The sequence below is a fragment of the Lepidochelys olivacea genome (assembly GCF_965140295.1).
Source record: "Lepidochelys olivacea isolate rLepOli2 genome assembly, chromosome: 1".
In the NCBI taxonomy this organism is placed as follows: Eukaryota; Metazoa; Chordata; order Testudines; family Cheloniidae; genus Lepidochelys; species Lepidochelys olivacea.
The window spans coordinates 50,128,756-50,140,949 of record NC_140411.1 but is presented as its reverse complement, the minus strand read 5'-3'; the positions used below and the strand labels follow the sequence as shown (position 1 = coordinate 50,140,949).

The following is a 12,194-nucleotide window of genomic DNA, read 5'->3' as shown; positions in this document are numbered from 1 at the left end:
GAGGGCTGCAAGGAATGGCAATGCAGGGTACTTCATGGAGAGAAAATAAATTAATTTGCATCAGAATTTGGTGGTTGTTGCAAAGGAACACATGGGGCCCTTTGCACTGATCAATAATATAAACTTTTTGGCAAGGTTCTCCAACAAGTTAGATTTAGCCCAGTATGCCCATTCCTCTTGGATAACATTCTCTACAGATAGCTGTGGGACATGGGTGCTTTAGATGCAGATGAAAAATACTTCTGAGTTGTCTGATCCTTTTGTATTTTCCTCTTCTCCTTTCTCTTCCTGTGTCAGATTGTTAGGGGAAAAGATCTAGACTGGTAATTAACCATGTGAGGAGAGTTTTAAAAACATTTTTAACTGAAGATGTCTTACCCTCTCTCCTTCTAAAGTTCTGCCCAGCATAAGATCACTGGCCTTCCAAAAGAAGGGGAAAGTATTCTTTCCCTTCTCAGGTCTCAAAGACTTTTTCTTAGAATTTGATGACCTATAAAATTTCAGTTATGTCATTGGCCAACTAAATATAAAGAACAGGCTAAGGGAGAAGCTCTGGTGTTTTCTCTTTGATCTGCAGTACACCACATATTTTAATCAATTTATCTGGGGCTAGTTCCTCCTCTTATGTGGAATTAAAACCAGAGGAAAAAAGATAACTAGTCTTTAGTTTTAATGGAATCTTGGATAGCTTTGCTTTTTCTCAGAAGCAGCCTTCCTGGCCTTGGATTTCTTTTTCTTCAAAACAGCCTCTGCCTTAGGGTATGTCTTCACTGTAATTAAAAACCCACAGCTGGCCTATGCCAGCAGACTCGGACTTCCGGGGCCCAGGCTAAGGGGCTGTTGAACTGCAGTATAGACGTTCAGGCTCAAGCTGGAGCCTGGGCTCTAGGACCCTGAGAGGTGGGAGGATCACAGAGCTCGGGATACAGCCCGAGGCCAAATGACTACACCATAATTAAACAGTTTGTAATGGGATCGCAAGCGCCCCTTGTCCAAATGCGTGCGCCTACACTCTCAGTTTGTGGTGGGTCTTCGGTGACTCAATCTTCCAGACAGAGTTACACACAATTTGTATGTAAAATAGGGAAACAGTCCAAAAGGGGGGCCCTATCTCAGTTGGGCTTTCTTCCCCTGTCGCCCTCCCTGGGCTCAGGCTCTTAATTAGTCCTGCAGCCTTTAAAATGGCCTTGGCCCTGGCATTGAGCTATATTCCAGGACTCCCTCCATGGAGACAATGTCCTCACCCCCTCTGGGCCTTTTGGGCCCAGAACTCCTGCTGGGCCACAGAAAGAGTTCAGTTCCCCTTTGGGATGCACAGTTCAGACCACTTTTCCAGTGGCTGATGCGGGGAACCCAGGCGCACCCTCTACTCTGGGTCCCAGCCCAGGGGCCCTAAAGATAGCAGCTGTCCACCATGCCCCTTTAACTGAGCTGCATTGCTATGATTCCCTGGGCCATGTCCCTGTGGCCCCAGCACATTCTTCACCCTTATCTCAGGGCCTTGTCTTGGTTGAGTCCCAGCTGCCACCCAGAGCGCCTTCTCGCTTCCCCGGGTCCCTACCAGCACTGCTCTGTCCAAGGTCCTGTAGCTCCCTCAGCCAGCTAGGCACACCAGCCACGCTCCTCCAACTCCAGCAAGGAACTGATCTCACTCTGGCTCTGCAGCTCTTCTTATACTAGCCTGGTGCGCCCTGATGGGCTGCTCCCTGCAGCCCCTTTCCGATTGGCAATATCCCACACAACCATTCTAAGCAGCTTGAAGGATCCTCTCCACTGCCTTTTTCTGGGGCAGGCTGTGGCAAGTCTGCAAGGCCTCCAGCACGGGGCCTCAGAGCCTGGTCCACCCCACCCACTCTTAGCCAGAGTCAGCTGGCACAGCCTGCCACATCTGTCTAATTGCATTGTACACATCATCAAAGATGACAAAGAAAGGGCTTTCCATATTTACTGGGGACAGAGGAGATTCCTTAGGCTCACACTCTCAGTTTCAGATTTTATTTTATTTTTAATTAAAGGACACAAAGCTTGGTCTTTGGTGATCTGGCTCCTGGGAGATGGAAGTTCCTGATGCAGGAAGGCAGGGGAGAAATAGGCAATGACAAAAGGTCAACACAGCCACTACCTGTGGTTGATAAGGCAAGTCCAATCATCTTCCTGCCCTTTCGGATGTACCTTTGGCTAATGCTACTTTGTGAGGACTCCTTCTCAGTTAAGGGGTATTACCACCCACTTCCCCATATCAGTCTGAGTTTCTGGTCCAGAGTGGCTTCTTTCTTGTTTTGCCAGCTTGTTGCTTTGAGGATGGGTGTGACTGCTCCTGTCTGACACTCCCATCAGAAGAGAATATGAATAGCAGCTTTAACCTTTGCTTCTTCATAAGCTCATCAGATATTACCAGGCTCTCATATTTAACACACCAGGAAGACCTGGTTAGCCTGCCTACAGCTGTGGATTGTGGGCTTGTCAGGGACAGACACACTCCTATTCTGTTCTGGTCTGCTTCCTAAACTCAGAATTGGTTGAAGACCCATTATTTAGGATCTGTGGACCTTATTATGCAGAAGAATAGAGAGAAGCAGTGGTGATAGACAAGAACAGAAATGGGTAGGACAAAGGCAGGCAAGGAAAAAAACATTACACCCCAAGCCCACAATGAGAGTGCCTTTTTATTCAGAGCTTAAACATTTCCTCCAGGACTTTCCCAATTCAAGCATGAGGAAGTAGAATGAGTAATACAGAAGACCTGACCCTGGTAAAAAATACTGACCATAGACTTTATTTTTAAAATTATAAGGCCTATTTTTCCCCCATTCACGAGACTATCATTTTGACAACCTGAAAAAAAGATGTGCTGCTTACTCAAGCGAGATGGGAGGGAAACAGCTCAGCACCCACATCCCCCTCTAATATAGATTTGAGAAGACCAACAGCGAGGCAAAAAGTAGCCCAGAGAGGGGGAGCATAATGCTCAGGGATGGCCACACTAATGAAAATGGATATTAATTCTTAAATTTCCAGAAAGTAACAAGAAAGAAGTTGCTGTTTTCCCACTACAAAGGATAACAAATGTTTCCCAATCTAGTTACAGCTATACAGTATTTTAATGCCATTAAGAGACATATGATTTTCAATCTATTAAAATTTGTGAATCACTGCATAGGTATTTAAATAAATAGTAACTTGCAATGCCAATGACATAAAACTGGAAATCAGTTATCTTTTTGTATGAAACATGTGAATCACACTTATAAATGCAGTCTTTTCTAATTACTCTGTGACATAACTTCTATAATTACGTTTTTTCTACAACTTTCAGATTAGTCTTCTTATACATTTACTCTTATGCACTGATTGTTTTGAGTTACTTAGATGTGACAGTAAGAAAAACATTTAATTCCAAATCAGACTTGGCAAACTTTTCAAATATTACATAACACATATTCAGAGCAAAAAAATCCATTTTAAGACTGTCTAAAACAAATATAGTATGGTATTTACCTTAAGTTTGAATTCAAGCTGCGGTAAAACAGAAAGCAAGAGATGACTGTCAATATTGTATAACTCCAGAATTAAGTCAAAGACATGCTCTGACAGATCACTGATAGAAGTTTTCCCAAGCATAAGCACCTGATTGAAGAACTGGAAAGTAAAACAAAGAACATTACATCAGTAACAGAATACATCTTGTGTCTTTTCTAAAATTCTAACTTCACCTACCACTGAATCAATATAATATCTTCACTAATTCAGGTAAGGATACAAATTTCTATTAAAATGATAAAAGGGGGGGGGAAACGAGTTTATGGAAAGATAACGCTTAAGATATAGTACTTTTTCCTATCAATCTATATTCATAAACTAGAGATGAAAAGCAACAATACAAAAAGGTGTCATGCAATGTTTAGTTTATCACAGCAAGTCTAGAAACAACTTTAACAAATAATTCCTCTATCAGTTTCAATTATATCAGATATTTTGTAGTGTGACTAAATTTAGAGTTATTTAACCACAAGCGACACCAATTTATTTCAAAAGCATTCCATCCTTTTGCCTAAATGGGACCAATATAGAGAAATAGCTAGGGAGTTACCACACTACTGTAAAAACATAATGTATGAAGTGTAGCTGTAGCCATGTTAGTCACAGGATCTTAGAGAAACAAGGTGGGTGAGGTGATATCTTTCATTGGACCAACTTCTGTTCATGATGAGAGAGAGATTTCGAGCCACACACAGCTCTTCTTCAGATCACACAGCTTTGTGTGGCTCAAAAGCCTGTCTCTCTCATCATGAACAGAAGTTGGTCCAATTAAAGGTACTATCTCACTCTTGTCTCTCTGATTTATAAAGCTGTTAAATAGAAATTTATGAGCTCACAATGACTGTATGGCTAAGAATTTATATCCACAAAGCAGCATTTTTGTACACTGCAGTTATAAAGCAAACATTTCTCATTGACTTATATGGACATGAGGGTAAATCTGTACTTTCAACTATAAAATAATTACATGGAAAAACAAATTAAATATTGCTTTACTTTTTAATCACTCTGTTACTTACTGTGTACTGAAATACGTACTGTGTGGTAGGGAGGAAGGAAAGAAAGTTATCGTTCCTAACTCATTTTAGACCACGGAACTGTTTCTCAAACTGCTTTTTTTAATCTACCGAAGAGCCCCATGCCCAAAGTGTGCAACACTGTTCATGTCACTCCAAAACCATCAAGTCCAGTGGTGGAGCACATTTAATTGGTGCTCACTCCTGTCTCTGCCTGGACTTGGGCACAGCATCAACCACTACCCACTCTACCTGATAAATGTATATCAGATCAGAGCAAGTACCATGCACTAGATCTAAATTTTCAAAAGTATCCACTTTTAGGTACCCAACCTGAGAAATCTTGGGTCTGATTTTTCTAAGTATTAAGCACCTACAACTCACCTGAAGTCAAAAGGAGCTCCAGGTACTCAGGCCCAATTGCTTTGAAACGGGCACCAAAAATTTGAGGCACTCAAAAATCAATGCCTACCTTTGAAAATTTGACAACAGGTATTGCATCAAACAAGTGGTATTGTGCCATGCAACAGGCAAGCCAGGATAGAGGAGGCCCCTCTCCTTCCCAATAGTCAAGAGGAAGAAGAACATCCTACCAAAAACCAAAAGGCTGTATTAACCTGATAGGGAATTCTTTTATGGATCCTTTGAGAGAAACGTGTGATTTGAGGTGAGAGGAAAAACACAAAGCTTAAGTTGTGCACCTTTTAGATGGGTAAAGATGAACCTGACTTCTTTGAACTCAAAAAAACATTAACCAATTATGCCCTTTTCCTGTGTCAAATTAATTTTTCCACCCTTGTGTTTCTAAAACAAATCATAGAACTCTTTTGTGCATCAGCATGATCAATTTGCAAGGATATGTACAGACCTTGGTAAAGCATTTGAACAATTAACTGCAAAGCCAGCAGGGGGAGTTCAAATGTTCAGTGTGCTACTGTAACATGAATCAAGCCAATTAGGAAAAAAGGGAGCTTCTTTCATAAGGTGAGAAAAGAAAAGAAAAATGAAAAACTTAACTGATCAGGAAAGGATGCACCATATTTACAAATCAAAAAATTGTGTGCTATACTAGAAACAGATTTACCCTCATGTCCATATAAGTCAATGAGAAATGTTTGCTTTATAACTGCAGTGTACAAAAATGCTGCTTTGTGGATATAAATTCTTAGCCATAGTCATTGTGAGCTCATAAATTTCTATTTAACAGCTTTATAAATCAGAGAGACAAGAGTGAGATAGTACCTTTAATTGGACCAACTTCTGTTCATGATGAGAGAGACAGGCTTTTGAGCCACACAAAGCTGTGTGATCTGAAGAAGAGCTGTGTGTGGCTCGAAATCTCTCTCTCATCATGAACAGAACTGGCCTTATGGGATGTGTGTGTTTTTTTCGGGGGGGTGGGGTTTGTTGTTTTTTTTTAAACAAGCAGCTTCTACTGGAAGATGTACATTCCTGGTTCAATTGTGTGTCCTCTATTGTGTTTCTTTATTTACCCTACCAAAGAAAATTTGTTCTCGAAATGTACCCCACAAGTGGGGAATGATACTTAATACATTCTATAGCATTAAAGAACAGAGAGCTGTCAATGCAAAAATTTTTCACCACGAGGAAGGATTTTTATTGCAGTAGCACCTTGAGGCCCCAGTCTGGATTCATGGACCCTTTGTGCTAGATGCTATACCTACCACAAACAGCTTACAATCTTTGCATGAGACAAGATATGTAGCTACAAACAGCAAACTGGAAGGTTGTGGAGAGAGAATCAGTGAGACATGGTAACAGTGAAATAATCACATTAAGTATAAGCAGCCACAGTATACCAACTGCCTAGAATGGAGACCAGGGTTGCCACATTTCCAAAAAACAAAAATCTAATTAAGCTCCATTCTTGTCTCCCGTTCCTATCTTCTTATCCATGTTAATTAACATGAATCGTGCAACCATGAATTATGGTGGAGTAGCAGCAACAACTGAGTTAAGCTGAAGCCCAAGTTTTGCTTAAGCAGGGATGTTAAAACTTTCAAAATTATCTGCTTTGATTATTATCAATATGAATTACTAGATGTCCTTTGCATAATTTTTACACACACCCTTAATAGCAACCTCTCCAATCTTAAATTCGTAAAACATATTTAATATTGTATCAGATGTAAAGATTTTTTGCTACAAGAGTATGAGGTCAGAGTCGCAGAATCTTGTAAGTATACGTTTGATGAAGTTGGAGTGCCTATTGCTTTTATCTGTCACAGTTGGAAGTAAATGCAGTGTGGTATTGAGAGCATTTAAGGCTACATGAAGGTAGTAAGCAATAGTGAATATTTCCCCTAAGTTTATTTCCATGCTCTTAAGGTTTAGGGTGGCTGCAGTATGCCCTGCTGCAACCTTACCTGTAATAAACAAAGTCTGTGTTACATATGTTACTTACAGAAGCACTCACATTTTTCTTCTGCCTGATCGCTCTTCCTTCTCATCTCTTATTTCTCTCCCTCATCATCCATCTCTTCTCTGAAGTCTTCCCTCTCTATTCAGCTCTTAACTATTCCTTCCACGCCACCTGTAGTTTTTCTTTGTCCTCCATCCTTCCTGTCTATTCCTCCTTCTAACTCTGTTCCCCCTTTTTTCCCCCATGACAGTGGTGTAAGAAATCTAGTCATACAGTTACTCCCACAGTCAGATCACTTTCTCCATACCTATAACAAACAGTAGTACATTGCCTACTTTCTTAAATCCTTTAGGCAGAGCAACAGAGGTGTGGAAAAATCAAACAGATATGGTAAGAGCTGCATGAATGCTGCTCTCAGTTCTGTGGATCATGCCAGGAATCTAAGCAGCAACTTAGAAATGGAGAATGAAAAACATGCAGGTAACACCCCTTGTCAAGCCAAAAGCTTTAACAACATAGGCACTAGGCCTAACACAGATAAAAAATAATAATAATATACCCAAAATAGGGTTTTGGCATGGTTAAACAGAATACCATTTATTTAAATATTTTTGGATGTTTTCTACATTTTCAAATATATAGATTTCAGTTACAATACAGAATACGAAGTATACAGTGCTCACTTTATTTTTTATTACAAATAGTTGCACTGTAAAAATGATAAAAAATAGTATTTTTCAATTCACCTAATACAAGTACTGTAGTGCAATCTCTTTATAATGAAAGTTGCACTTACAAATATAGAATTATGTACAAAAAACTGCATTCAAAAACAAAACAATGTAAAATTTTAGAGCCTGCAAGTCCACTCAATCCTACTTCTTGTTCAGCCAATCACTCAGAAAAACAAGTTTACAGTTGCACCTGAAAGTGAGAACAGGTGTTCGAATGGCACTGCTGTAGCTGGCATGTCAAGATATTAACATGCCAGATGCACTAAAGATTCATGTCCCTTCATGCTTCAACCCCCATTCCAGAGGACATGCGTCCATACTGATGAGGGGTTCTGCTCAACAACAACTGAAAACTAGGCAGGCTGACACATGTTCATTTTCATCATCTGAGTCAGATGCCACCAGCAAAACATTGATTTTCTTTTTTGGTGGTTCGCATTCTGTAGTTTCCACATCAGACTGCTGCTCTTCTAAGAGTTCTGAAAGCACGCTCCACACCTCGTCCGTTTCAGATTTTGGAAGGCACTTCAGATTCTTAAACCTTGGGTCGAGTGCTGTAGCTAACTTAGAAATCTCACATTGGTACCTTCTTCGCATTTTGTGAAATCTGCAGTGAAAGTGTTCTTAAAATGAACATGTGCTGGGTCATCAACCGAGACTGCTATAACATGAAATATAAGGCAGAATGCAGGTAAAACAGAGCAGGAGACATACAATTCTCCCCCAAGGAGTTCAGTCACAAATGTAATTAACGCATTTTTTTTTTAACGAGCGTCATCAGCATGGAAGCATGTCCTCTAGAATGGTGGTCAAAGCATGAAGGATCATACAAATGATTACCATATCTGGCATGTAAATAACTTGCAATGCCAGATACAAACGTGCCATGCAAATATGACTGTTCTCACTTTCAGGTGACATTGTAAATAAGAAGAGGGCCGCATTATCTCCTGTAAATGTAAACAAACTTGTTCGTCTTAGCGATTAGCTGAACAAGAAGTAGGACTGAGTGGACTTTTAGGTTCTGAAGTTTTACATTGCTTTGTTTTTGAGTGCAGTAACGCAACAAAAAAAATCTACATTTGTAAGTGGCACTTTCATTACAAAGATTGCGCTACAGTACTTGTATGAGGTGAACTGAAAAATACTTTTTTTTTTATCATTTTTACAATGCAAATACTTGTAATCAAAAGTAATATGCATTTCAATTTCAATTACAACACAGAATACAAAATATATGAAAATGTAGAAAAACATCAAAATATTTAATAAATTTCCATTGTTATTCTATTGTTTAATAGTGCGATTAAAACTGCGATTAATGTTTTTAATTGTGATTAATTTTTTTGAGTTAATCGCATGAGTTAACTGCAGTTAATAGACAGCCCTAATCCAGGACCAATTTTTTCTTCTAGCAGGAGCTTCCTGGAATGTATTCTACTGAAAGACCAGAGAGACTGGTCTGAAGGTGTGATTTGTATACACCTACACGCCAGTGGTTGTAGGTGCACAAATGAGCAACTGAGAAAGGAGATGCTCAGTCCTGTTAGCAACAGTGTGCAGTACCACAACCTTCAGTCTTTCCTGAAATCAAGAGGGATCCAGGAAGTTTTCTAAGAGGAGCCTGAGCTATCATCTGACTGTCACAGATGAAGGAACAGTTCCATTGTAATCATGATCATGGGTTAGATCAGACCAATGAAGAAATTATGCAAGAAGCTTCTATACTTGCTGACATTGACTACATATTAATGCTAGTTTGTGTAGGTTTTATTTCCCCCTTATCTTATGTTAATTACCATCCCCCTTGTCTGAAGAGGTAAGCCCTTGACACCAGACGACTGTAAAAAATAACTTTCATTCTATTCATACACACACCAAAAAAAAAAACAAAAAAAACTTCCTTTGATTTCCATTTTAGAACACTGAACCTAAAAGAAAAAAAGTGTAGAAGCCATAGACCATCAACTCCCTAGTTACTGGTATTAGTTGCAAGTTGGTGTAGACACGACCTAAGTCCCACAGTATGATAGAAGACCTGTCCAACAATGCAGCATAATCTAATGGGCAAGACACCGAACTAGAAATTGGAGGCCTCGGTTCTATTCCCAGCTCTGCCACTGACCCGCTGTGCCACCTTGGGCATGGTACTTCATCTCTCTCTGCCTCTATTTCCCCTCCCACACTTTGTCTTGTCTATTTAGATTGTTAGCTCTTTGTGACAGGGACGGTCTCTCACTACATATATGTATAGAGCCTAACAATGCAACTAACATGAATGGGACCTCTAGGTGCTATCCTAATACAAAATGATAAAAATAATACAAGCAGTTTGGTTTTGCAACTGTCAGGAAATTGTAACAGAGTACCTCAAATTTGGTAATGGCTTTGGTAATTTCTAAACAACTGAGTATTAGATTTTAAGGGCAATACGATATGGTATTTCTAATACAGCAGATGTTCTCCACCAGATAACAGTCTCAAACTATTAATCTTAAAAACTACCTACCCTACAACAAAATTAGTAACTACCAATAAATTACTCAGCTCTTTTAAAGTTATTTTCACCCATGTGTTTAATCACTTGCAAATCTTGACTTACGTTAGTAATGTACGGTTCAATAGCTTGAGCTGTCCTCTTTAGTAAAGCCTTTGCCAAGTCATATGCTTGCTTGTTTAAATTCTGAAAAACACAAATAGCAAACTTTGATCCACACATTAATCTTAAATATAGAATTTAAGAATCTTGAAATTAACATATACCAATAAATAATAAACCCCCTTGAATCCGTCAGTAGTTAAAGGGATGCTGTCAGATCAAAGCTGGTCCAAAATTTAGGTTTTGTAAAACAGAGTTTGAAAACTTAATTCACCTAATAGACAGTGAGTGGTGAATGGGGCATTTTCCCAAAGAAATCCAGGAACATAAACAATCAATTCTCACAGAATATAAAATTTAATATTTTTCAAATTAAGTTAATCGCCATTATGGTTGTGAAGATAACCTTCCAAATATGACCCAAAGTAGATGGAATCAGTGCTGCCTGTCTTCCTGATCTGTAAACCAACAGCCAAATTGCCTGCATCTGCTGCTGTTCCTCATGGCTCTTTTGCTGCTTGGGGAAAGCTGTGTGCCACAACATATACTGGCACTGGAGTTAGTCATGTGAGAGAGACCCCAAAATGGAAGCTGGTGAGAGGCAGAACAGCAGATGCCTGATGGCTGCAAGGGTAGAAGGTATCTATGTGGGAGGGGTATACAGCACAGAGATCACGGCCTTGCTCTCCTACAGGGGTATACAGCATAACGATGACAGCCTCACTCTCCTACAGATGCACAGCCTGGATGATTGGGGAGAGAAAACAAAAAAACAAAACCCTTCTTCCCCTCTACCACGAGAAGAGGTTGGTGAATACAAACTTCCAAGAAGCACTTTGGTAGGGATTTTGGCACACTTTCCTCTTCTGTGATCTAAAAGTTGGGTTATGTTTCTCACCATGGTACTGCCCATAAAACACATCACTGGTGGGCTTCCCCTGCCTTTCCCACCACTGATTTCTTTTATCAATCTCTGACTAGTATGTAAATTTTTCAATAATTTCTGGAGCAGCAGACCAATTAAAACATTCTCCTGCAGTATTTGCAACACCACAATTGCAGTACTATTTTAATGCAATGAAAATTTCTTTTAAAATTACCCCTTAAGGTTAAGCAAACAAATGTGAAACTGAAAACTTCAACTGTAAAAAAATCAAATGCTCAGTTCTGATTATCTACAGTGTTATTTGTAATAAGAAAAAAACAATTTTTAACCTGAAAGAACCCTATACAAGATAATACACAGTTGTTTTTATACTCCATTTAAAAGAAAAAAAGAGTTGTCTTCAAGTATGATCTGTATAGAAATCATAGAACCACTGGGTTAGAAGGGTCAGCAAAGGTCATTAGTCTAAGCCCCTGCCAAGATACAAGATTTGTTGTTTCTCAACCATCAAAGGCATAGCTATCCAGCCTCCTTTTGAAAACCTCTACAGAAGAAGATTCCATGACTTCCCTAGGCAGTTTGTGTAGTATAGTAACATTGCTACATATGAACGGATATTCTTCATTTTACTCTAAATGTTGTTTTCTAAATTATTCCTAAACACCATGCATCATCAGAAACAGGAACTTACCTGAAAAAGGGTTGCTTAATTTCTACGTAGCTATTTTAATGCACACAGGGAGAAATATATCCTTATATTTGTAACAGCACTCTACCCTTAAACTTTCCAACCCTAAACATTAGTATACTTGACCAGAAGGTTCCAATCTGAGGGATAGGAGCAAAGTAAGATATTTTTAGTTGTAATGGCAAAGAAAAACAAGCCATTGGTAAGTAAAAATATTAAATCAGTCAACAAAAGAAAAATCTGAAGACCATGAAAATTTTTTTTTGAATATTTATTGACTCAAGATTTGAGTCACTGCCTAAGTTCCCTCTAAGATGCGCGGCCATGCAGCAGCCTGTTAAGTGCTGA

The 12,194-nt window shown here is 39.3% G+C and overlaps 1 protein-coding gene across 2 annotated transcripts in view; it reads right to left on the bottom strand.

The window, feature by feature from the left end:
- PDS5B (PDS5 cohesin associated factor B) overlaps window positions 1-12,194 on the bottom strand; it is a 259,724-nt gene that overhangs the window by 129,297 nt on the left and 118,233 nt on the right. For both annotated transcript variants that reach the window (XM_084617358.1, XM_084617359.1), the window contains exons 8-9: window positions 10,276-10,356; window positions 3,499-3,639 (exon numbers count right to left, since the gene is read on the bottom strand). In XM_084617358.1, coding sequence (XP_084473484.1) covers window positions 3,499-3,639; window positions 10,276-10,356 — 222 coding nt within the window. The remainder of the gene's footprint in view (window positions 1-3,498; window positions 3,640-10,275; window positions 10,357-12,194) is intronic.